The sequence below is a fragment of the Salmo salar genome, chromosome 02 (assembly GCF_965601325.2).
Source record: "Salmo salar chromosome 02, fSalSal1, whole genome shotgun sequence".
NCBI lineage: Eukaryota > Metazoa > Chordata > Actinopteri > Salmoniformes > Salmonidae > Salmo > Salmo salar.
The window spans coordinates 53185518-53213214 of NC_138292.1; the positions used below are offsets into that span (position 1 = coordinate 53185518).

Consider the following 27697-nt stretch of genomic DNA (forward strand, 5'->3'; position numbering starts at 1 on the left):
GAGACATGACATAAAAGCTGCAGCCTATACAAAAATTATGGAACACTTGAATGCACATAACCTATATTGCCAAATATACAGTGGTGGGTTGAATCAAAGAGAAAATGTATTGGTTAAGTCAATAGGGGCAAGTGAAACTTTTCCTATTCAGTTGTTGTTGTTTATTAAATGTTTAAATTCCTGGTTGTAACTCCAGGGCATCTTTACCTTTATGTTCAACTAAATTGGACTATTGACCCTGGCCATTAGGGACGCAACCCAGGAGTCTGTATTCGGGAGTGTGGAAGCATTGGCTCTATTCCAGCACATCCATGTGACATGTTCCAGGCCTTTGGCCCTAATTGCATGGAGAATGAGCAGCTATGTTGGTCTTCCTCGATGGGGATTGTATGTTATGTATCAACAACAACCTCCCTTTCCATTCCTTTATCCTCCCTACGTAACATCTGTGTGTTGTTATACCCATCCCCGCACAGGAAGGATGCACAGTGTCAAATGTCAACCTTTAAATGTCATTCAAAGGGGGAGGGAAGAGGGGGACATGTGGTCAAGGCACACCAGAAACCAACAGACACTCAGTTCAGAGTGAGTTTCAGAACCCCGAAGCATTCGCACACGCACACACCCTTCATCCATCCTCCCTCCCCCTAACAGTTCCATATTTTAGCACGCAGTCTCAGAGTCTTATATCAGTCTTATGGAAGTACACTCTGTTCCGGCCTTCGCCTCAATCCATGTTCTACCATGGTGGGAGCGTTCCATGATTAAATAACTTTCTATTTGTGCCAGGCGATGACACAACAATAACTTAGCGAACAGACCTCCATTAGTAAAATGCACTGTATACACTGTTAAGTCCACTATGGCTTGTGTTGACGTTCAATATAAACAGTTCGTCTCTGGTATATTATGCTTTCCTTTGATGACAAATCTGTCTCGCTCCGCCGCCTGGACTCTCCCCCTCCCTCTCCCGCTCTCTCTAAACCAAACTATACAGTTAGGAGCTTCACATGTTCCAGCTGTTGGCACTAAGACAGAAGAAGTATAACTAAGGCGAATCCTATCATTTTGAGGGGAAGAAGATGGCTGATGAGAGCTCGAACTATACCCATTGAATGTACAGTATTTACATACTTCCGGACATAGCCATATAAATTTAGAGGTTTCTTCTGAATGCATGTCTCTTGCCTTCCCTTGCACATTTTAGACTACACTGCCTTTGGCTGCTGTTTAACTTATAAGTATCAGTAGGCTTGTCTGAGACAAAATGGCCCATAGGGTAGGAGCCTATATCCTGTTTCTACAGCACGAGGCAGCTTAATGTACACACCCTGTCCATTTCCTTAAAGGGCCAATCTGCACATCACAACTTGTAAATGTCTCATGAACTTATTTCAACTGCCGTACCCCATCAGAACCCGAAATATAAGCTTATTTTACTCCAATGTTTGTAAACATTGTAATTGTAAACAAACAATGTATATCTTTAAAACATGGTTAAAACTATAATTTTCATGTCATGGAAGGTCAGTTCTTGCATCCATAGCTCCATTTATACATTTGAGAATGGTTACATTTCTCCAGTCCCATCCCTGAGCTATTTACCAAAACACTGGCTGGGTGACAACTTTGTTATTGTTTGAACTGCAGATTCACCCATTTTTAGAGTCGTTCGTATGACTTGACCAGGGATCAAACTTCTGTTTGGTTCCAAATGAACATGACCCTGAGAAGAACTCCTCTCACACAACTTGGGGTTTGAAAAGGTGATTTATTTACACCAAAAAGCACAGGGGTTACCTACCCGGGGAGCCAGGAGTACACTGGAAGCCGTCGCCATGGAAACCAGGGTGGCACTGACAGGTGAAGGAGCCCTGAGAGTTATAACAGACGGCGTCCCGGTGACAGCGACCTTGCTCACACTCGTCAACGTCTGTGTGTGAAACAACAGTCAATGAGAAACAATAGGGACACGGATACTAAGTTCAACTGAAAATAAGGTATCAACAAATTTAAATATATAGCTGAAATATACAGTCAATAGCAATGTGAATATGAAATCCTGCTATGGAAATATAAAAAAAAATACACATTCATATGTATTGGTATTGCACTACGCCTATATAAAGTATCTAAATCTGAAACATACATTCATGACATGTCACATCCTGTGTTATGTGATGGTGTTACATGGGGAAAGAAACATCATTCTTTAGATAAATACAGTCAATAAAACATAGTAGCTGCATAACTAAAGTACTGTGTACACATTTTGAAGCTTAGCGTTTGATAGGGACAGGGAGACCATTCTTTGGATACAACTTGGATGGAACACACCCAGCTCACTACCCCAACCTCTAAAGTATATCTCTAAGGCCAACAAATAAAAAAGGAGTTCTACAAATCCACAAATTCTACAAGGACATATGGAAATTCCTACAGCTTTCGTTTGGTGGCGGGCCAAGTCACGTTGGACGAGGGAAAATAAGAAATACAGGGATGGATGGATGGATGGATGAATAAAACACATGACCAGTGAGCTCCCCAGCTGTAGGGCCGGGTTGTGTTTGCATTTCCTGTCCAGGTGCACACATTTCCTCTCGCAGGGGCCTCCGTGTGGGTGCATTACAACGAGAAGGACTCAGAGGGTTCAAAATAGAGAGACCCAGTGGAGAGTTTAGAGAGAAGACATGATCTGTTGTTTTTTTTTAAGCTGAAGGGTTTGTGTGTTTCTGTGGTGTCTGGGGGGGTTCCGAGAAAAGCAAAAGACAGTAAAGTGCACTATTCGAATATGGCCTAGTAACTAGACAAGTGCTGCAAAGGCAAGTCTAGACATATCTGAAGTAACCCATGGGGAGGGGGTCATACTCAGACAATCAGAGAGGGGACATATTATTGTGGCCCTGGTGGCACAAAATAATCAAAGGTTTGACTGCACAGAGATGCTTGGGGAAATGGTCACAACGGTTGACCAGCGTGTGTGTGTTTCAAAGGAAGGGGGTGTTTCTGATCTCCATCACCTAGGACTTGACAATGGTTAATCAAATCTCCCCTTTTTGTTCAATTTTGCATGCCTTCTCTAACAGCTGCAACTGTATATGCATTCGTAAATCAAGTCCTTTCTTGAGTTGGGCTCAGGGAAGGAACAACTGTTGAGCATCTGAGCTTATGGTTATTTGTGCGGGAAAGGGGCTGAGTGTGTGTGTGTGTGTGTGTGTGTGTGTGTGTGTGTGTGTGTGTGTGTGTGTGTGTATCTCCATCTGTTGCTAGGGGGTAATGATGTAAGGGGGGACAATATAAGATTAATCACAATAATGGTTTGCTAAAACAATAATTGCTTCCCAAAAATGAAATTTTTGTAATGGCAATCCTGGTTTTAGGTAACAATCCTGGTTAGAGGTAACAATCCTGGTTAGAGGTAACAATCCTGGTTATAGGTAATATTCCTGGTTATAGGTAACAATCCTTTGCATGAACTGCCTACATTATTACACGTTATTTGTTAATTATGGAAATTAAGATGCGCTGGATTTTTAATATATATATATATATATATATATATATATATACAGTGAGGGAAAAAAGTATTTGATCCCCTGTTGATTTCGTACGTTTGCTCACTGACAAAAAAAATTATCAGTCTATAATTTTAATGGTCGGTTTATTTGAACAGTGAGAGACAGAATAACAACAAAAAAATCCAGAAAAACGCATGTCAAAAATTGTATAAATTGATTTGCATTTTAATGAGGGAAATAAGTATTTGACCCCCTCTCAATCAGAAAGATTTCTGGCTCCCAGGTGTCTTTTATACAGGTAACGAGCTCAGATTAGGAGCACACTCTTAAAGGGAGTGCTCCTAATCTCAGTTTGTTACCTGTATAAAAGACACCTGTCCACAGAAGCAATCAATCAATCAGATTCCAAACTCTCCACCATGGCCAAGACCAAAGAGCTCTCCAAGGATGTCAGGGACAAGATTGTAGACCTACACAAGGCTGGAATGGGCTACAAGACCATCGCCAAGCAGCTTGGTGAGAAGGTGACAACAGTTGGTGCGATTAATCGCAAATGGAAGAAACACAAAATAACTGTCAATCTCCCTCGGCCTGGGGCTCCATGCAAGATCTCACCTCGTGGAGTTGCAATGATCATGACAACGGTGAGGAATCAGCCCAGAACTACACGGGAGGATCTTGTCAATGATGTCAAGGCAGCTGGGACCATAGTCACCAAGAAAACAATTGGTAACACACTACGCCGTGAAGGACTGAAATCCAGCAGCGCCCGCAAGGTCCCCCTGCTCAAGAAAGCACATCTGAAGTTTGCCAATGAACATCTGAATGATAGGTGAAAGTGTTGTGGTCAGATGAGACCAAAATGGAGCTCTTTGCAATCAACTCAACTCGCCGTGTTTGGAGGAGGAGGAATGCTGCCTATTACCCCAAGAACACCATCCCCACTGTCAAACATGGAGGCGGAAACATTATGCTTTGGAGGTGTTTTTCTGCTAACGGGACAGGACAACTTCATCGCATCAAAGGGACGATGGACGGGGCCATGTACCGTCAAATCTTAGGTGAGAACCTCCTTCCCTCAGAAGGGCATTGAAAATGAGTCGTAGTTGGCTATTCCGGCATGACAATGACCCAAAACACACGGCCAAGGCAACAAAGAAGTGGCTCAAGAAGAAGCACATTAAGCTCCTGGAGTGGCCTAGCCAGTCTCCAGACCTTAATCCCATAGAAAATCTGAGGAGGGAAATGAAGGTTCGAGTTGCCAAACGTCAGCCTCGAAACCTTAATGACTTGGAGAAGATCTGCTCAGAGGAGTGGGACAAAATCCCTCCTGAGATGTGTGCAAACCTGGTGGCCAACTACAAGAAACGTCTGACCTCTGTGATTGCCAACAAGGGTTTTGCCACCAAGTACTAAGTCATGTTTTGCAGAGGGGTGAAATACTTATTTCCCTCATTAAAATGCAAATCAATTTATAACATTTTTGACATGCGTTTTTCTGGATTTTTTTGTTGTTATCCTGTCTCTCACTGTTCAAATAAACCTACCATTGAAATTATAAACTGATCATTTCTTTGTCAGTGGGCAAACGTACAAAATCAGCAGGGGATCAAATACTTTTTTCCCTCAATGTATATATATATTTTAATAGCAATATATAATGCAAATTGAGGTGAGAGCAATGGAAATGCTTTTGGCGGTGATCTGCTTCTGTTCTGTGGGTGGCACTGTGTGCTCTTTTCGAAGGATGGGTCCTGGTCTTTCGGGGTCCTGGGATCCGAGGGGATGGGGGTGGTCTGCCGGTCACTGGGATGACAACCCACCTTGGGATGGGGAGGGATTTTAGCGGGTGGAATAGTGGGGAACAATTGGAGGTTTACTTAGTGGCAATGCAAATATCATGGTATAGCTATATGGAAACTCAATCACTATGGTACTTTTCAATAGTGAGTTTACAAACATATATTATGATAAATAGATTTGACACTCGTATCTCATTATGGTAAATGGTGAAATAAGTATAGCCAGTTATAATTGTAATGGCTTAGTAGATAATGAGAAAAGATAATCAGTATTTACCTGGCTAAAAGAGAAGGAATATAATATATATTGTTTACAGTAAACTCATTCAACAATTTCAGATGAAGTTGTGTGGAAAAAGGACTAGGGGCGGCAAAATATATTTCTCCCATGGGCAAAGAAATTCAAAATGGGTGATGATATTAATTAACAGTAATTTTGATCCGAATATGCAAATTGCCCAAACAGATCCTCAGGGTAGATGGATGATTTTAAATGTGTTATTGGACCATAAACAGATATGGCACATTAACCATATACGGTCCAAATATTGATGATCCACGCTTCTTTGAAAATATATATAATAGTTTATCAACCCTACAAGCAATACGAGACTATTATTATGGTGAGAGATAATAATACGGTTTTAAATACCTCTATGGACCGTAAAGGAAATCCCACAACAAACTTTCACCTGCATGCACTTAAGGAAATCACAAATATCATGGAAATATTGGAACTAGTGGATATATGGAGGCTTAAATATCCTGACCTAGTGAGATATACATGGCGGAGGCTAAATAAAGCTAGTCGACGTGACTACTTTCTTAGGTCATTCTCTCTGGCACCAAAAGTTGAAAATGTGTTAGGGGACAGAATGCGGTCGGACCATCAAATAATTGACATATACTGTATATTACTTACAGAATTTACACGTGAGCGAGGATATTGGAAATTTTATCAAAGCCTATTGGATGATTTTAATGATTTTAACTAGGACAGAATAATTAATAAATAATTTTTTCCAACATAACATACAGTTGAAGTCGGAAGTTTAAATACACCTTAGCCAAATACATTTAAAATACTTTTTTCACAATTCCTGACATTTAATCCTAGTAAAAATTCCCTGTCTTACGTCAGTTAGGATCACCACTTTATTTTAAGAATGTGAAATGTCAGAATAATAGTAAAGAGAATGATTTATTTCAGCTTTTATTTCATCCCATTCCCAGTGGGTCAGAAGTTTACATACACTCAATTAGTATTTGGTAGCATTGCCTTTAAATTGTTTAACTTGGGTCAAACGTTTCGGGTAGCCTTCCACAAGCTTCCCACAATAAGTTGGGTGAATCTTGGCCCATACCTCCTGACAGAGCTGGTGTAACTGAGTCAGGTTTGTAGGCCTCCTTGCTCGTACAAGCTTTTTCAGTTCAGCCCACACATTTCTATAGGATTGAGGTCAGGGCTTTGTGATGGCCACTCCAATACCTTGACTTTGTTGTCCTTAAGCCATTTTGCCACAACTTTGGAAGTATGCTTGGGGTCATTGTCCATTTGGAAGACCCATTTGCGACCAAGCTTTAACTTCCTGACTGATGTCTTGAGATGTTGCTTTAATATATCCACATATTTTTCCTCCTTCATGATGCCATCTATGTTGTGACGTGCACCAGTTCCTCCTGCAGCAAAACACCCCCACAACATGATGCTGCCACCCCCGTGCTTCACGGTTGGGATGGTGTTCTTCGGCTTGCAAGCCTCCCCATTTTTTCTCCAAACATAACGATGGTCATTATGGCCAAACAGTTCTATTTTTGTTTCATTAGACCAGAGGACATTTCTCCAAAAAGTACAATCTTTGTCCCCATGTGCAGTTGCAAACCATAGTCTGGCTTTTTTATGGCGGTTTTGGAGCAGTGGCTTCTTCCTTGCTGAGCGGCCTTTCAGGTTATGTCGATATAGGACTCGTTTTACTGTGGCTATAGATACTTTTGTACCTGTTTCCTCCCGCATCTTCACAAAGTCCTTTGCTGTTGTTCTTGGGATTGATTTGCACTTTTCGCACCAAAGTACGTTCATCTCTAGGAGACAGAACACCTCTCCTTCCTGAGCGGTATGACGGCTGCGTGGTCCCATGGTGTTTATACTTGCGTACTATTGTTTGTACAGATGAACGTGGTACTTTCAGGCATTTGGAAATTTCTCCCAAGGATGAACCAGACTTGTGGAGGTCTACCATTTTTTTTATGAGGTCTTGGCTGATTTCTTTTGATTTTCGCATGATGTCAAGCAAAGAGGCACTAAGTTGGAAGGTAGGCCTTGAAATACATCCACAGGTACACCTCCAATTGACTCAAATTATGTCAATTAGCCTATCAGAAACTTCTAAAGCCATGACATCATTTTCGGGAATTTTCCAAGCTGTTTAAAGGCACAGTCAACTTAGTGTATGTAAACCTCTGACCCAATGGAATTGTGATACAGTGAATTATAAGTGAAATAATCTGTCTGTAAACAATTGTTGGAAAAATTACTTGTGTCATGCACAAAGTAGATGTCCTAACCGACTTGCCAAAACTATAGTTTGTTAACAAGATATTTGTGGAGTGGTTGAAAAACGAGTTTTAATGACTCCAACCTAAGTGTATGTAAACTTCCGACTTCAACTGTAGGTACAGCAGATCCCCTTATTGTATGGGACACTTAAATGTGCCTTTAGAGGCCATGCAATTCAGTACTCATCTCTAAAACGAAATTAAATGTAGGTCAAAAGAGTCCATTTTAATAAAGGAAATGGAAGGACAAACAGTACAGATAGATAGCAATAAAAACTGTACCATGGAGGCTCAGAATAAGTTATTGGAAAAACAAAAATAAATGGAGGAACTTATTCAAGAAAGATCAAGTGTAATATATTATTAAAAATAAAGCGAACTGGATGGAATATGGGGAAAACGCACCAAATTCGTTTTTAATCTTCAACATAGAAATGCTACCAAAAATAATTTACTGAAATTTGTTACAAATGACCGAGTCACCCATGACTCACCAAACAATATTTTGAAAGAGGAAGTAAAGTACTTTAAACACATGTTTTAGTTTCAGTCTCCTACATCTCCACTAACCAAAGTTAGTATGAATTTTTTTCTATTAGTAATGTAAAATTAACAGATGTACAGAAAGACTCACGTGAAGGCCAAATTACAGAGGAAGAACTTCTTGATGCAATTAAAGCGTTTTAGTCCAGGAAAACTCCAGGGTTGGATGGCATACCAGTGGAGGTATACCAAACCTTTTTTGATATACTCAGAGGACTGTTTTTAGCATGTTTTAACCACTCCTATATAAATGGTAGATTATCACACTAAACAAGAAGGTCTGATTCATTATTACTGAAACAGGATCCAAGTGGTAAATATAAAGATCCAGTCCATTTAAAAAATTGGAGGCCTCTTACACTTCAGTGATGCAAATTCTGGGGCAAAATGCATAGCGCATAGAATTAAAAAGGTATTGTCGGATTATAATTAATCCTAATCAGACAGGTTTTTTTTACATAGACGATACATTGGAGATAATTTAAGACAAGTACTGGAAACAATAGAACACTATGAAATATCTGGGAAACCAGGCCTGGTATTCAAAGCTGACTTTGAAAAGGAGTTTTTATATAAATGCCTGGAATATTTCAATTTTGGAGAATCTCTTATTAAAACAGGGTTAAGGTTATGTACAGTAAACCTAGGTGTAAAATAGTAAATAATGGCTACTTCTCAAAAAGTTTTAAACTGTCAAGAAGAGTAGAACTCGGTTGTCCACTATCAGCATATCTATTTATTATTGACATTGAAATGTTAGCTGTTAAAATCAGATCCAACAATAATATCAAGGTGTTAGAAATCCAGGGCTTAAAAACAAAGGTGTCATTGTACGCTGATGATTCATGTTCTCTTTTAAATCCACAATTTGGATCACTCCACAGCCTCATAGAGGATCTAGATACTTTTTATTGACCTCTGGATTACAACAAAATTATGATAAGCGTACTAAACTCAGGAAAAAAAGAAACGTCCCCTTTTCAGGGCCATGACTTTCAAAGCTAATTCGTAAAAATACAAATAACTTCACAGATCTTCATTGTAAAGGGTTTAAATCAATCAATCAATCAAATGTATTTATAAAGCCCTTCTTTCATCAGCTGATGTCACAAAGTGCTGTACAGAAACCCAGCCTAAAACCCCAAACAGCAAGCAATGCAGGTGTAGAAGCACGGTGGCTAGGAAAAACTCCCTAGAAAGGCCAGAACCTAGGAAGAAACCTAGAGAGGAACCAGGCTATGAGGGGTGACCAGTCCTCTTCTGGCTGTGCCAGAACACTGACATAGTGTTCTAAACACTGTTTCCCATGCTTGTTCAATGAACCATAAACAATTAATGAACATGCACCTGTGGAACGGTCGTTAAAACACTAACAGCTTACAGACGGTAGGCAATTAAGGTCACAGTTATGAAAAGTTAGGACACTAAAGAGGCCTTTCTACGGTCTCTGAAAAACACCAAAAGAAAGATGCGCAGGGTCCCTGCTCATCTGCGTCAACGTGCCTTAGGCATGCTGCAAGGAGGCATGAGGACTGCAGATGTGGCCAAGGCAATAAATTGCAATGTCCAGACTATGAGACGCCTAAGACAGTGCTACAGGGAGACAGGATGGACAGCTGATCGTCCTCGCAGTGGCAGACCACATGTAACAGCACCTGCACAGGATCGGTACATCCGAACATCACACCTGCGGCACAGGTACAGGATGGCAACAACAACTGCCCGAGTTACACCAGGAACGCACAATCTCTCCATCAGTGCTCAAACTGTCTGAAATAGGCTGAGAGGGGCTGGACTGAGGGCTTGTAGGCCTGTTGTAAGGCAAGTCCTCACCAGACATCCCTGGCAACAACGTCGTCCATGGGCACAAACCCACCATCGCTGAACCAGACAGGTGTCATGACGTGGCCCTCTTTGGGTATAGCGAGTGGCTTCACCCTCTCTCCCTCCTACACCCAGGTTCTGTTATCTCAGGATGTAAATTCCTGGAGGAGACTCTCTCCTCCTGGCCATGCAGAAAGAGTTTCACAGTAGAACAAAGGAACTTCTTCTACATCACAGAACTTGAGAACTGAACAATATCCATGTTTTGGAGAATGTGTAAATGGTCGGTGGAGAAGCCAGCTACGACCCGGTCCGTTTTGTTTCATGTTTGTGACCTCATGAAAGACAATACAGACACATTACCCTAACTCTGTTTATACAGGTGTCTCCATTATGAGGTTTGAGTCTAATTACTGTATAAAATGAATGAGTAAAGATGAAACTATTTGTGAAATGATGTAATGATGTTAATGTGAGAGAATTGTATTCCCTTTAAAGTTTAACTAAGTCATTGGCTCACCCTGATGAGCACAGACATGATCTGGCTCATGGGACAGCCCTTTTTCTATCTGTTCCGAATAAAACCCCCACCTGAACATATCCTCTTCAGACCACGCGTACCTTGGTCAGCTGAGGGGGCGAAGGTTAAGTAGAGACAACAAAAACCTCAGTATAAGCTAAGGTTATAATGGTTGTGAATTCCTAACCATACCATGTGGAACATTGGCTACACGGGCGGAAATGGTTAAACTCTGAGACTATCGATCCCGACAGAATAAAAGCAAATCTTCGATACTGCTAGAAATTATGTCAACCTGACATGCGAAGACCGACAACCGCCGAAAAATCTATGCTATAAGAACATTTCTGAATGGTACTCTGAAGTATCCATTCTAACCACGAAAGACTCCAGGGAAGCATAGAGACGCTTGGATGAACTTTCCAACAGAAAGACAGACAATTCCAACAGAGATCACGACGACACACTGAGCGTAAATATATATTGATTGCAATTATTCCCGAATGAGTGAGCGTTCGTGCAAAGGGTTAGCATTTCAATTAATATAATTATCAACTGTGTAGTGACTCATTTTAGTCTTTCCCGCCCTTCTCAGTCCACACCCACTTGCCTTTGTCCGCCAAGCCGTCATATCGGCTTAGCCCACTAGGGAACCTCCCCTATAATTTCCTTGTAACCATTTCTACTGTTTGTTTGTTTATGCATTTCTGTGATTATTTAGTTATATTAGGAAAATTATAACTTTGTAATCTGAAGATTTTCCTTGGTGCCCCGACTTCCTAGTTAATTACATTTACATGATTAGTTTAATCACGTAATAATAATTTCAGAGAATTGATTTGATAAAATAACAGTCTTCACTTCAATGATGCCAAAGACACGACATATATGGTGACCCGTTTGAGGCATCTAAGATAGAATTGGACTTTGTTGTTGAATTATATATATATATATATATATATCAATTGTGCAAACAGACTGCTTGGTATACAAATTGTGTGTGTGTGTGTGTGTGTGTTTCCATTTGAACAAGCTATTTTGGGAGCGCCTCTGGTCGTATGTCGTTAGCGTCAGAGCAATGAGTTGTAAATTCCAGATTTAGTCCGTTAGGCCAAACGGTACGATTTCTGTCGTTCAATATTAATTTCTAGAGCAAGGGCATAGAGCCAGTAAGGTTAGAAATTAGAGGATAGATCTGTTCGGCAACTGTGTAACATGGAGTTCTGGGAGTGCCACCAGATGAAGATCATCAAAAGGTAAGTGATTAATTTGAACGCTATTTCTGACTTTTGTGACACCTCTAGTTGGTTGGAAAATGGCTGTATGGTTTTCTGTGGATAGGCGCTGACCTAACATAATTGTATGGTGTGCTTTCACCGTAAAGCCTTTTTGAAATCTGACACAGCGGCTGGATTAACAAGACGTTTATCTTTAATCCTATGTATAAAACTTGTATCTTTCATCAATGTTTATGATGAGTATTTCTGTAATTTGATGTGGCTCTCTGAAATTTCACCAGATGTTTGTTTGAGACAATGATTACTGAACATAACGCGCCAATTTCAACTGAGGTTTTTGGACATAAAGAGGGATTTTATCGAACAAAAGAAACATTTATTGTGTAACATGAAGTACTGTGAGTGCCATCTGATGAAGATCAAAAGGTTAGTGATTAATTTCATCGCTATTTCTGACTTTTGTGAGCCCTCTCCTTGGCTGGAAAATGGCTGTATGGTTTTCTGTGACTAGGCGCTGACCTAACATAATCGTATGGTGTGCTTTCGCCGTAAAGCCTTTTTGAAATTGGACACTGTGGTTGGATTAACAAGAAGTTTATCTTTTAAAATGGTGTATAATACTTGTATGTTAGAGGAATTTAATTTTAATTGTGGGATTTCTGTTGTTTTGAATTTGGCGCCCTGCAATTTCTCTGGCTGTTGTTGAGGTGGGACGCTACCGTCCCACTTATACCAGAGAGGTTAAATGTAATTGCAAAAACTTATGACGATGAACAAGCACAAACTCTTCGACAAAATCGGCCTCTACAGGAACAACTCAATTTAGCCAAAACTACGCCAAACTAGATAAATCTGACGAGTTATCTACAAACAGGCGCGCTCAACTTGATAACATGCAGTTTTGTTGAACGTTACTCAAAGTAACACGGTTCTACTCAAAATGCTGCAGACCAAAGACGATCAGTTAATGAACACAATGACTAAGTTGGATGACAACTCAGCAGAACTCATTGAAGTCGCTGATGAAATGAATGATGAGAGAACACAGGTGATGAAGATGGAAATATTGATTTCTAAAAGCGGAGGAAATCTCCTCAGTGAATCTCTCGCTCCGTACTCAAGACCTCAATCTGCAAACCATGACAGATAAGTTTGAGACCGAAAGGAGCAAGTGCGACACTCACGTGTCCAAAATCAGTACTCTAAGCGCTCAAGTGGACTCTGCAATGCAGCAGAATACCATCCTAAGGTACCATCTGGAGGAAGTCCAGAATGGTCACGCTCTACAGCATGACTACCCATCCAAGCAACCGGAGCCCTGTACTCACAGGAGTAAAGACGATAGGTTTCAGACTTTGCCTCCCTCATGTGTCCCTCTGTCTTCTCCCCTTGGCCATTCAGCACTGAGTAATATGGCGCCTCTTGGCCAACAAAGCCAAAGCTTGTCTTCTCCTCTTGGCCTTTCGGCCCCAATTTCCCCACAGGATGAAGCCAACCCTCTCTGCCCGCTTGGCACGGAATACCTTGACAAACTCGTCAAGAATTTCTCCACCTTTGAACCCATTCCAGGTCAGTCAAATGATACTGAGACGTTCATAGCTGACGTAGAGGACGCATTGGATGGCTACCCTAACGCTACGGATTCTGACAGGGTTTACCTGTTGAAGCGAACGTCGAATAGACACGATGAGGTTCATTCGTCTAAAACAGCAACATGTGCTAAATGACTACGCTAAACTTGCCACGGCTTTGAAATTAGAATTCAGTGGTTCTGCGACTCGCAAACACGATAGCTCACTGGCTAACACCGTCAAACAAGCTCGGAACGAACACCCACAACCTTACTATCATAGGCTTCGTTCAGCTTACTTTTGCCTACTCACTGAAACAGGAACGGAAGAGCTGTTACCATTCAAACAAATGTTTCTGTCGAACATGTATCTCACTTTCATTACCTACTTGGGCACTGCAGCCCACGTTGGCTTGCCTATCTTACAACTCAGAGAGCTTACAAGCACAGCTTTTGAGGCATCAAAAGTTCACAACACTAAGAGCCCTGACCACTCGGTTTTGAAGGTTGACCAGGAGCACTCACTCCAGTTAGAGGGTGCATTATCAGGTATTGGAGCGTTGAGAGATGACGCACAACAATGTTTTCTACCACGAAACCACGATTCTCCGTAGTCGAAATAACTGTAAAGTACGTCGCCATCAAAATGACTACCGCTACAATCAACCTGTTCCCTACTTTCCAGCACCCAACCCACACAAAGTGTCAGAGCACAAGGGTAACAAAGGGTTGAAGGACGATCAAAACGTAGACCAATGTTCTCCAGAAGTTCCACTACGTGAAGAACTAAAGCAAGAAAAATTTGAGAAAAGGGTAAAAGATAAGTCACAAGGACTATACGGGGAATTACCGGACACCAGGTCCGCAGGAATTAACAACAATAGCAAGGACGTTAAAATTCAAATTTCTCCCGCTCTCACTCAAGACCCTATCCAGGACCCGCTTGATCAAGAAACAAGCCCATGGGCTTTGTCTATAGACTCTGATACAAAGGTTGTGAAGAAAAAGGTAAAACGCTTCGTTAAAGCCAAGCCCACTCAAAATCTGAAAAGTCGAACTGCTTCCACCTTGAACAGAAATGGCACATCATGTCGTTGCGACCGACCACTCCACTTTGTGGGGAATATGTCCATTAAACACGAATCTAAACGCCCTTACCTGGAAACAGTCCTGGAGGATTGCTTGACTTGTCATGCACTAATTGATTCGGGTGCGACAATATCGCTCATCTCTCAAACACTGTTCAATGATCTCAAAAGGGCTTTGAAACCAACTAAACAGGGGTTAAAAGTGGAACGATGCAATACTACACTTTGAGGGGTCACTCAGACTACCTCACCTCTCACATTGAGAGTCATGCCTTAACTACACTTCCAAGACATATCGATCATTCACCCTGTGTATATTACCAGCCTTGAATCTGTACCCCTGCTACTTGGGGCAGACTTGATGGATCGGTTACTCCCACTGATGGATTGGAAAACCAACCAGGTATGGTCACAGGCCACAGTGCCTTCTCCACTGGTCACACTGTCTTCCCCTAACGCTAGCTGCAAAGCAGTCATTCACAAGGGGTATCTGTCGAAAGCACCCCTTGGGAAAAAGATGTTTAGAAACCTCTTGGTGCAGAATCCGATCCAAGGAGATAGTACGATATCTCAACACATTCCATCAGTCAACCTGATTGACCATTGTTTTCATGATTTTGAGCCAGCTGTCTCTGTGAATGAGCAACTTGCAGTCGTGGAATACGGTAGTTGAGATTAACCTGTTGGGGCTAGGGGGCAGTGTTGAGAATTTTGAAAAAAATATGTGCCCATTTTTAACTGCCTCCTACACCAACTCAGAAGCTAGGATATGCATAATATTAACAGATTTGGATAGAAAACACTCTGAATTTTCTAAAACTGTTTGAATGGTGTCTGTAAGTATAACAGAACTCATATGGCAGTCAAAACCGTGAGAAAAATTCTGACAGGATGTGGATATCTGATGTGTTGAATTACTTTTAAGCCTATGCCATTGAAACACACAGGGACTTATTAATCATTGAGCACTTCCTACGCCATCCACTAGATGTCACCAGTCTTTACAAAGTGGTTTGAGTCTTCTACTGTGAAAACTGACCGAACAAGAGACTTGGAACGTTGGTCATAAGCGGATGGCCTATACTGTTCTGGCGCGCGAGTGCATGTTTGGGTACTCTCGTTCCAATACGTTTTAAAAGAGAATGCAATCGTCCGCCTTGAATATTATTGAAGTTCTGATTGAAAAAGGCCCTAATGATTTATGCTATACAACGTTTGACATGTTTGAACGAACGTAAATATTTTTTTCCCCCTCTTTGGTGAAGACAAGTCCGGCGGGCGTCGTTCATGTTTTTGAGTAGCCTACAGGACACGCTAACAACACAGAGCTTTTTGGACATAAATTATGAGCTTTTTCAAACAGAACTACATTTGTTATGGACCTGGGATTCCTGGAAGTGCCTTCTGATGAAGATAATCAAAGGTAAGGGAATATTTACATAGTATTTTTGATTTTAGATCTCTCCAACATGGCGCCTAGTCTGTATCGCCAAGCCTATTTTTCTGAGCGCAGTACTCAGATTATTGCAAAGTGTGATTTCCCAGTAAAGTTATTTTTAAATCTGGCAATGCGGTTGCGTTCACGAGATGTTAATCTATAATTCTTTGAATGACAATATAATATTTTACCAATGTTTTCGAATAGTAATTATTTAATTTGTTGTGCTGATTGACTGGCGGTATTGGAGGGAAAATATTTTCTCAACATCAACGCCATTGTAAAACGCTGTTTTGGATATAAATATGAACTTGATAGAACAAAAAATGCATGTATTGTCTAACATAATGTCCTAGGAGTGTCATCTGATGAAGATTGTCAAAGGTTAGTGCATCATTTTAGCTGGTTTTCTGCTTTTGGTGACGCCTGTCTTTGCATTAACAAAACATTACACACAGTGTACTCTTAAATGTACTGTCCTAACATAATCTAACTTTATGCTTTCGCCGTAAAGCCTTTTTGAAATCGGACAACGTGGTTAGATTAAGGAGATGTTTATCTTTCAAAGGGTGTAAGATAGTTGTATGTTTGAGAAATTTGAATTATGACATTTAATTGTTTTCAAATTTGGTGCCCTTGATATTTCACCTGCTGTTGATAGGGTGAAACAGGGGTGGGACGCAAGCATCACCCGCTGGTGGGGGGGTCCCGAGACACAAAGGGGGGGAATAGTAGCCCAGACCCATGATGAGCTTCATAGGGGAGTTGTAAACTCCCCTATGAGAACAATGAGGAGCAGACAGGCCCCTAGACACATCTAAGATATTACTGAGGTGTACCACACTGGTCATGGAAGAAGTCCAGTGGACTTCCACCTCAAACAATTGGCAAAAAAAATAAAAAATAGTCATGCCTTGCCATGTGTAGGTTCAACTAAAATACAACTAGTAAAATGCTCTAATCATGTGTTCCGGTAGAATAATATTTCAGAATAAATCGGTAGATTTGAAGATTAGCCTTAACTTCCTAGTTAATTACATTTACATGATTAGTTTAATCACGTAATAATAATTACAGAGAATTGATTTGATAAAATAACAGTCTTCACTTTAATGATGCCAAAGACATGTCACAGGACTGACAAAAAGTGCTCTTCACTGACAAGTGGTGGTTTTGTCTCACCAGGGGTGATGGTCGGATTCACGTTTATCGTCTAAGGAATTAGCGTTACACCGAGGCCTGTACTCAGGAGCGGGATCGATTTGGAGGTGGAGGGTCCGTCATGGTCTGGGGCGGTGTGTCCCAGCATCATCGGACTGAGCTTGTTGTCATTGCAGGCAATCTCAATACTGTGCGTTACAGGGAAGACATCCTACTCCCTCATGTGGTACCCTTTCTGCAGGCTCATCCTGACGTAACCCTCCAGCATGACAATGCCACCAGCCATACTGCTCGTTCTGTGCGTGATTTCCTGCAAGACAGGATTGTCAGTGTTCTGCCATGGCCAGTGAAGAGCCCAAATCTCAATCCCGTTGAGCATGTCTGGGACCTGTTGGATCGGAGGGTGAGGGCTAGGGCAATTCCCCCCAGAAATGTCCAGGAACTTGCAGGTGCCTTGGTGGAAGAGTGGGGTAACATCTCACAGCAAGAAGTGGCATTACTGGTACAGTCCTGGAGGAGGAGATGCACTGCAGTACTTAATGAAGCTGGTGGCCACACCAGATACTGACTGTTACTTTTGATTTTGACCCCCCAGTCAAAGATTTGGACACATACTCATTCAAGGGTTTTTCTTTATTTTTACTATTTTCTACATCTACAAGACATAAAATAACACATATGGAATCATGTAGTAACCAAAAAAGTGTTAAACAAATCAAAATATATGTAACGTGTACACTGAGTCGGGAAGCAAGAAATTTAATAATAATACATAGAACAAAACAAGAAACACGAGTAGCGTACAGACATGAAACAACGGGAGTGACATATATACGGAAGGTAATCAGGCAGTCCAAGTGAGTCTGATGAGGCGCTGATGTGCACAACGATGGTGAGAGGTGTGCTTAATAATGAGCAGCCTGGTGACCTCAAGTGCCGGAGAGGGAGTATACGTGACAGTACCCCCTCCCTGACGCGCGGCTCCAGCCGCAGGACACCGACCAGAGGGATGATCCCGGGGACCTTCTGCTGAGGTGTGGGAACCTGTCGAGCCGGCTGAGGCATGGGAGCTTGTCAAGCCGGCTGAGGCATGGCAGCCTGCTGAGCAAACCAAGTTTTGGGAGCCTGTCGCGCCAGCTGAGGCATTGGAGCCTGTCGAGCCGGCTGAGGCATGGGAGCCTGTCGAGCCGGCTGAGGCATGGGAGCCTGACGAGCCGGCTGAGGCATGGGAGCCTGACGAGCCGGCTGAGGCATGGGAGCCTGACGAGCCGGCTGAGGCATGGGAGCCTGCTGAGCAAACCAAGTTTTGGGAGCCTGTCGCACCAGCTGAGGCATTGGAGCCTGACGAGCTAGCTGAGGCATCCTCGGTAGACTCGGCAATGGACACTTGCTGGGGCAACCGAGTCTTGTAAACATGACGAGCCAGCTGAGGCATGGAAGCCTGCTGAGCAAACCAAGTTTTGGGAGCCTGTCGCGCCAGCTGAGGCATTGGAGCCTGACGAGCTAGCTGAGGCATCCTCGGTAGACTCGGCAATGGACACTTGCTGGGGCAACCGAGTCTTGTAAACATGACGAGCCGGCTGAGGCATGGAAGCCTGAAGAGCCAGCTGAGGCATCCCCGGTTGCTCCGGTAGCGGCACCCGGACCCGACGTCACCTACACTAACAAAAAACAAAAAATACTTCCCTTTGGTGAAGCGCTATTCAGTAACGTCTACGCTGGGAGTCGGGAAGCAAGTTCAGGGAGTGAATTTAATAAGAAATAATACATAGAACAAAACAAGAAACACGAGTAGCGTACAGACATGAAACAACGGACAGAAACAATGACGCCTAGGGAAAGAACCAAGGGGAGTGACATATATAGGGAAGGTAATCAGGCAGGTGATTGAGTCCAGGTGAGTCTGATGAGGTGCTGATGCACGTAATGATGGTGACAGGTGTGCGTAATAAGGACAGCCTGGCGACCTCAAGTGCCAGAGACGGAGTATATGTGACAATATATTATACATTTGAGATTCTTCAAAGCAGCCACCCTTTGCCTTGATGACAGCTTTGCACACTCTTGGCATTCTCTCAACTAGCTTCACTGCAGAATGCTGTGGTAGCCATGCTGGTTAAGTGTGCCTTGAATTCTAAATAAATCACCAACATTGTCACCAGCAAAGCACCCCCACACCATCACACCTCCTCCTCCATGCTTCATGGTGGGAACCACACATACGGAGATCATCCGTTCACCTACTCTTCGTCTCACAAAGACACAACGGTTGGAACCAAAATTCCCAAATTTCCACCGGTCTAATGTCCATTGCTCGAGTTTCTTGGCCCAAGCAAATCTCTTCTTATTATTGATGACCTTTGGTAGTGGTTTCTTTATAGCAATTCGACCATGAAGGCCTGATTCACACAGTCACCTCTTAACAGTTGATGTTGAGATGTGTCTGTTACTTGAACTCTGTGAAGCGTTTATTTGGGATGCAATTTCTGAGGCTGGTAACTCTAATGAACTTATCCCCTGCAGCATAGGTAACTCTGGGTCTTCCTTTCCTGTGGCGGTTCTCATTGACTAACCTTCATGTCTTAAAGTAATAATGGACTGTTATTTCTCTTTGCTTATTTGTGCTGTTCTTGCCATAATATGAACTTGGTCTTTTACCAAATAGGGCTATCTTCTGTATGCCAACCCTACCTTGTCACAACACAACTGATTGGCTCAAACGCATTAAGAAGGAAAGAAATTCCACAAATTAACTTTTAACAAGGCACACATGTTAATTGAAATGCATTCCAGGTGACAACCTCATGAAGCTGGTTGAGAGAATGCCAAGAGTGTGCAGGGCTGTCATCAAGGCAAAAGGTAGCTACTTTGAAGAATATTAAATATAAAAAGTATTTTGATTTGTCTAACACTTTTTTGGTTACTACATGATTCGATATGTGTTATTTCATATTTCTGATGTCTTCACTACTATCTACAATGTAAAAGATAGTAAAAATAAAGAAAAACCATGCATGGTACTGTATATGTGTGTGTACGTATGTATATGTATATGCATGTATATTTATATGTATGTGTGTATGTATGTATGTGTATAAATACAGTTGAAGTCGGAAGTTTACATACACTTAGGTTGGAGTCATGAAAACTTGTTTTCAACCACTCCACAAATTTCTTGTTAACAAACTATAGTTTTGGCAAGTCGGTTAGGACATCTACTTTATGCATGACACAAGTAATTTTTCCAACAATTGTTTACAGACAGATTATTTCACTTATAATTCACTGTATCACAATTCCAGTGGGTCAGAAGTTTACATACACTAAGTTGACTGTGCCTTTAAACAGCTTGGAAAATTCCAGAAAATGAAGTCATAGCTTTAGAAGCTTCTGATAGGCTAATTGACATAATTTGAGTCAATTGGAGGTGTACCTGTAGATGTATTTCAAGTCCTACCTTCGAACTCAGTGCCTCTTTGCTTGACATCATGGGAAAATCAAAATAAATCAGCCAAGACTTCAGGAAAAAAAATGTAGACCTCCACAAGTCTGGTTCATCCTTGAGAGCAATTTCCAAACGCCTGAAGGTACCACGTTAATCTGTACAAACAGTAGTACGCAAATATAAACACCATGGGACCACGCAGCCATCATACCGCTCAGGAAGGAGACGCGTTCTGTCTCCTAGAGATTAATGTACTTTGGTGCAAATCAATCCCAGAACAACAGCAAAGGACCTTGTGAAGATGCTGGCGGAAACAGGTACAAAAGTATCTATATCCACAATAAAACGAGGCCTATATCGATATAACCTGAAAGGCCGCTCAGCAAGGAAGAAGCCACTGCTCCAAAACCACCATAAAAAAGCCAGACTACGGTTTGCAACTGCACATGGGGATAAAGATTGTACTTTTTGGAGAAATGTCCTCTGGTCTGATGAAACAAAAATAGAACTGTTGGCCATAATGACCATCGTTATGTTTGGAGGAAAAATGGGGAGGCTTGCAAGCCGAAGAACACCACCCCAACCGTGAAGCACGGGGGTGGCATCATCATGTTGTGGGGGTGCTTTGCTACAGGAGGGACTGGTGCATTTCACACAATAGCTGACATCATGAGGAAAGAAAAATATGTGGATATATTAAAGCAACATCTCAAGACATCAGTCAGGAAATTAAAGCTTGGTCGCAAATGGGTCTTCCAAATGGACAATGACCCCAAGCATACTTCCAAAGTTGTGGCAAAATGGCTTAAGGACAACAAAGTCAAGGTATTGGAGTGGTCATCACAAAGCCTTGACCTCAATCCCATAGAAAATTTGTGGGCAGAACTGAAAAAGCGTGTGCGAGCAAGGAGGCCTACAAACCTGACTCAGTTACACCAGCTCTGTCAGGAGGAATGGGCCACAATTCACCAAACTTATTGTGGGAAGCTTGTGGAAGGCTACCCCAAACGTTTGACCCAAGTTAAACAATTTAAAGGCAACGCTACCAAATACTAATTGAGTGTATGTAAACTTCTGACCCACTGGGAAGTGATGAAAGAAACCAAAGCTGAAATAAATCATTCTCTCTACTATTATTCTGACATTTCACATTCTTAAAATAAAGTGGTGATCCTAACTGACCTAAGACAGGGAATTCTTACTAGGATTAAATGTCAGGAATTGTGAAAAACTGAGTTTAAATGTACTTGGCTAAGGTGTATGTAAACTTCCGATTTCAACTGGACATATATTTACAAAAAAAATATATGGGGGATTGGAAATAATGCAGACAATAACGTTGATGGAAGCTACAATCAATCTGCAATATTATTTACCCCCTAAAAGAATTATAACAAATAAATAAAACATGTAAAAATGGTCTAGACATATCACCTGATGACAAATAAATATTGTTGCTGTGAGTGAGTTCAGATCATTAAAGTCATTTCATTAGTAAAGATTTTAAAAAGTGCTTCAACCTCAGAAAACACCATGTGCGTGCACGCACATACACACAGCACGCACACACTTGTACAACTAACCTTGTGGGGACACACAATTCAGTCCCATTCAAAATCCTATTTTCCTTAACCCCTAACCCTAACATGCTGACCAGACCAGATGCGTCGCGTGCGCGAGCGTTGCAAAATAAATGTACACATATATGTTATTCAATCATTGCACCCACACTGCTCGCGGGTGTCAGCGAGCGTCTGTGTGGCCATGCGCTACAGTAGAAATCGGTTCTATTGGTGACGCTCATCACGCTGCAAGTCGGCCTCTCCCATCTCCTCATAGGTTTTTAGGAGCATATACCCACGTGAGTGATTGAAAGGTGAACTTAGGTCCACACTCCGGAAGGTTGTAGTAATACTGTAAAGTTGGTTGCCAACCGCCATATTTAGTCCAAAATAATAATAGGAAAGGAAAGAGGAGAGATGACGAGAAACTAATTCGGTTTACCGTTTTATCTGTGGATTAATTGTCGGAGTTGAGGACCTTGTGCATTTCAGGTAAAATAACAACCCAATGTTTATATCCCAGGACAAATGAGCTAGCAACAGCAAGCTAGCTAAATTGCCATAACATTTAATGCTTTTCGACCTGTCCCCAAATTAATATAATTAGTTCAGAGTTTGTTTTGATATTTCAACCTGCCTGTCCTGATCGTGTGTGGGGGTACAAAATCAACACACGCGCGAGTGGTTTGGTCAGCATGTAAACCTAACCCTAATTCTAACCCTAACACTAATTCTAACCTTAACCCTAAACCGCCTAGAAATAGCATTTGACCTTGTGGGGACCAACAAAATCCCCAGTCGGTCAAATTTTTGTTTTGGACTTCTGGTCCCCACAAGAATAGTTAAAAAAACACACGCACACACACACGCACACACACGTTTAAGTGCCACCCTACCCTGGCAAGTATAACCATCACCCACGAAGCCGGACAGACAGGAGCAGATATAGGCAGACGCCCCCGTGTAGCTACAACGTGCCCTCTCTGGGATGTCGCAGTTATTGGTACCCCTCTGGCAGTGGTCTATGGGACGGTCCACTTCTACAAAGGATAGGGGGGAAAGGGAGAGGCAGATTTTAGACTTGGTGGAGACAGAAATCCCGAATCCTTTGTTTGATGAAACTAAAACTATAAAAAGGAGTAACAAATGTGAGAAATTTCTCGGTAGAGTGTTTGATAGACTAAAGAAAAAACAGATGAATAGACTGAAATAGCATAGAAACTCTTTTAAATTTGAGTTTAAGATTTTAATATATAGATGATATGAAACAATCTGTAAAAGGTTACTGTATTTAGAGTGTGTATTAAGTTAAGCAACAAAGTTATATTGGAGGTCATCCAAACAAAGAACAACACAGCTGCAAACACGCTTTTTCAGCACTACATACCGACACAGGTCTTGCCATCGCTGGCGAACTGGAAACTGTCCATACACTCGCAGCGGAATGTTCCCGGTTGGTTGTTGCATATGGCGTGAGAACCACAGATCTCTGTCATTTCTCTGCACTCGTCAATGTCTACAAAATGAGCACATTCAATTCAAACAACTTTATTTGTCCCATAAGAGCAATTCTGTTGCACCAGATTAATGTTTACTGCAAGTCATATCAACCGCCATAATAATAATTACATTATTTCATTGCATATTTGTAATAAATTATTTAATGTGATCACTTGTGTCATTTGTAGTATATGTAACAGTATACTGTACATTACAGTATATTAATAATATGAATTGTTAGTGATGGGGCATTTCTGATGACATTTCTTGTTTTCCTATGCTACAGTCTGTCTCAGTCCTGTAATACTTGTTTATCTCTTTGGGCGGTCTTGCCCTTTACTGATGTAAAACGTCTTTGAATTCTTAGAAAGTGCAAAATAAGCCAAATGTAATATCATCACCACTACTATGAAGATGCCATCTTACTAATATTACCTATTTTATGAAGATCAGTCATGAAAGGTAATGAGCTGTTTTCACACCAAATGTACAGATCTAGGATCAGCTCTCCCAATCCTAACCTTCCCCCAATCCTTAGTGGGGAAATTACTAAACTGACCGAAGATCAATGTCTAGGGAAACTTCACTTTCAGTCCTATTACAGCTAGTATTTATTCAAAAAATTGCTACAAATTGGTATGCTCTGCTACTGAAATTGTTTAAGGAAATTGATCACCACTAAATGGTGCTAAGTAGTCTTTATTTCAAAGAATCCCCATGAAACCGATAAGTTTATTAGATAATAAAGTAATAAAGTTATTACCATGCATTCTTTAATGAATTTCCAGGTAAATAGGTCAAATAAAGTATAACCCAAACTTCATTAGACTATTCCCCATGTCCCTTATGCATCAACTGGTGTAGGTTTAAGCTGATATGTATAGTGTGCAGGGCCCCTACCATAGCATTGACGTCCGTCCCCAGTGAAACCAGTGGAACACTCGCAGGTAAACTGGATGCCTTCTTCGGGTCTGCAGGCGGCGTTTGTGTCGCAGCCATGTCTGCCGGTGAAACATGGGTTCTGCTCTGGTGGGCCACCTGTCAATCAAAACAAACGTCCATTCTCTTGAGGGGCAGCAATGGGATCCGTGTTAGTGGGTGATGCCATCAATGCGTAGTTCAGGGTTAGTTCTGATGTTATAGCTAGAATTTAAGCGAAATAGTTGCAGTAAACATGGTAGGGACCAATTGGTTGGACAAACAGCAATTCAGTTATAGGCTACATGTAGTGCTTCAGTAATGCTTTTGTGTGGCTGTTTTCAGATTATGGATTTTGTAAATCAAGGAATCAGGGGAATCTACTTTGGAGTTACTTCAGTCTGAAAAGCCACAGTATAGTACTACAACCTGAAATGAATAGATTCCTAGTAACCCTCAAATTAGTTATTGTTGGAAATGGCTTACGCTGTGGAATACCTGGACAAGATGTTGTGACATCACACACACAAACAATGTCTCAGTTTTGTAGACACAGACATGTAAGACACCTCTCCTGGCTGTTAGAAGGGACATGCAGACCGCTTATCAGACAGCTGCTTATTAGGGTCCTCCAGATCCCATTGCGTCCTCACAGGAAACTCAGCACAGATGTTGCACTTTTTCCAATAAACTCCAGCTGAGTCAAGTTTGCTTGCATAACCTACCCCCGGCCCCCTGACCGCCACCCCCGGCCATCCCCTATGTACCTTTACCCCTCTCCCGGTGCCTTCCTCTTGCCCTCCCCCACTCTCCCCCTTCTTCTTACACCTCCTACCTGCAGTAAATAACCTTGTGTGAACTGAAGCACGGCCCCTTGTTTACCTTAGCCGTTAACCTTTACCCTGTCAAGTATTTGGGTGTCTTTGAAAGGCCAGCTGAGGAAATACAACAACACAAGGTTTTGGTTTACCTACAGATAATGTTACTCAACAGATAATTACTATTCTTTTGGCTCGACATTCCATACTGTGTATAGTCAGGGATTCAAATGCTCTTGAAGAGAAATGTATGTAATACGATGGTCCATTGAGGCAACAAATGAGTGGTAACAACAACCCCAGATGTCTAAAGAAGACACACTTGTGAGTATAGACAGAAGAATCTGTTGGTAAAATGGACACTGTTACAATTACAGGTCTTGATCCTAATCTCTTAGAACCAGCTGTTCTGTAAACACCAGCAAGAATCATTAGGAACCACCGGTGTCTTTGGTTTTCCCGTTTGACGTCGATACGTTTCATCATAATAATGGGATTCATAGATGCTAATGAATGCAAGTGCAACGAAAACGACAATGGAAATGCTACAATTCTTCCAGTGAAGACATGTTTTGCGTTTCCATTTTCATTCCCCACACCACACTCACCTACAGCAGCATCCACCAGTCACAAAATAAGAATACACTTTCATACACTTTCATAAGCTCCCCATTACACACATTTGACCCATCAATCTTCTTTACATCTTCAGCATAGGAATCACTACAAAAATGTTGTATGATCTCTTAAACACTATTTTAAACCCTGCCTTGGAACTTCAGCTATTCTGGATACAGCTATTATATACTATTCTGGATACAGCTATTATATACTCCATCCAATGGCTGTGGATGCACCTTTAGCACAAAGTTCTGCAGCATTACAAAAAAATTATCAATACACGTGGATGATATACAGTAGTTCCTGTACTGTTTGTAAACACCCTGGTAGCTTGATTAATAACCTGAAGCAGATTACAGGCATTGGTTACAGTAAGCAGTTTCTTCTTGAGTGGACAACTTGATGAAAACCTATATTTTTTAGATCACCCGGAATATAGACCTCTCTGTTAACATCATATACGCTACCAAGCATTGCACACATATTATCCAGATAATGTTAGCACTTGGTGGCCAATAGCAGCACCCCAAAAGAAGAGGCTTTAGATGAGGCGGGTGAAACTGCAACCACAACACTAGAACAACTTTAGGCAAGACATCCTCTCTGAGCTTCACTGGAATTTGCCTCTGAACATACAGTGCATCTGGAAAGTATTCAGACCCCTTGACTTTTTCCACATTTTGTTAGGTTACCCCTCATAAAAATCCCTGATCAATCTACACACAATACCACATAATGACAAAGCAAAAACAGGTTTATAGATTTGTTTGAAAATGTATTAAAAAAAACAGAAATATTACATTTACATAAGTATTCAGACCCTTACTCAGTACTTTGCTGAAGCACCTTTGGCAGCGATTACAGCCTTGAGTCTTCCTGGGTATGGCGCTAGAAGCTTGGCACACCTATATTTGGGGAGTTTTTGCCATGCTATTTTCAGGTCTCCAGAGATATTCGATCAGGTTCAAGTCCGGACTCTGGCTGGGCCACTCAAAGACATTCAGACTTGTCCCGAAGCCTCTCCTGCATTGCCTTAGCTGTGTGCTTAGGATCATTGTCCTGTTGGAAGGTGAACATTTGTCCCAGTCTGAGGTCCTGAGTGCTTGGAGCAGGTTTTCATCAAGGATCTCTCTGTACTTTGCTCTGTTCATCTTTCCCTCGATCCTGACTAGTTTCCCAGTCCCTACTGCTGAAAAACATCCCCACAGCATGATGCTGCCACCATAGTGCTTCACCATAAAGATGGTGCCAGGTTTCCTCCAGGCGTGACACTTGGCATTCAGGCCAAAGAATTCAATCTTGGTTTCATCAGACCAGAGAATCTTGTTTCTCATGGTCTGAGAGTCCTTTAGGTGCCTTTTGGCAAACTCCAAGCGGGCTGTCATGTCTACCATAAAGGCCTGATTGGTGGAATGCTGCAGAGATGGTTGTCCTTCTGGAAGGTTCTCCCATCTCCACAGAGGAACTCTGGAGCTCTGACAGAGTGACCATCGGGTTGTTGGTCATTTCCCTGACCAAGGCCCGGCTCCCCCTATTGCTCAGTTTGGCCGGACGGCCAGCTCTAGGAAGAATCTT

General features: G+C 41.8%; 1 protein-coding gene across 1 annotated transcript in view; it reads right to left on the reverse strand.

Annotated features, from left to right (window-relative positions):
• LOC106586133 (nidogen-1) overlaps positions 1-27697 on the reverse strand; it is an 86082-nt gene that overhangs the window by 19017 nt on the left and 39368 nt on the right. Inside the window, exons 9-12 of the mRNA XM_014173026.3 lie at positions 24666-24803; positions 23653-23781; positions 23162-23305; positions 1805-1933 (exon numbers count right to left, since the gene is read on the reverse strand). Of these exons, the coding sequence (XP_014028501.2) occupies positions 1805-1933; positions 23162-23305; positions 23653-23781; positions 24666-24803 (540 nt within the window). The remainder of the gene's footprint in view (positions 1-1804; positions 1934-23161; positions 23306-23652; positions 23782-24665; positions 24804-27697) is intronic.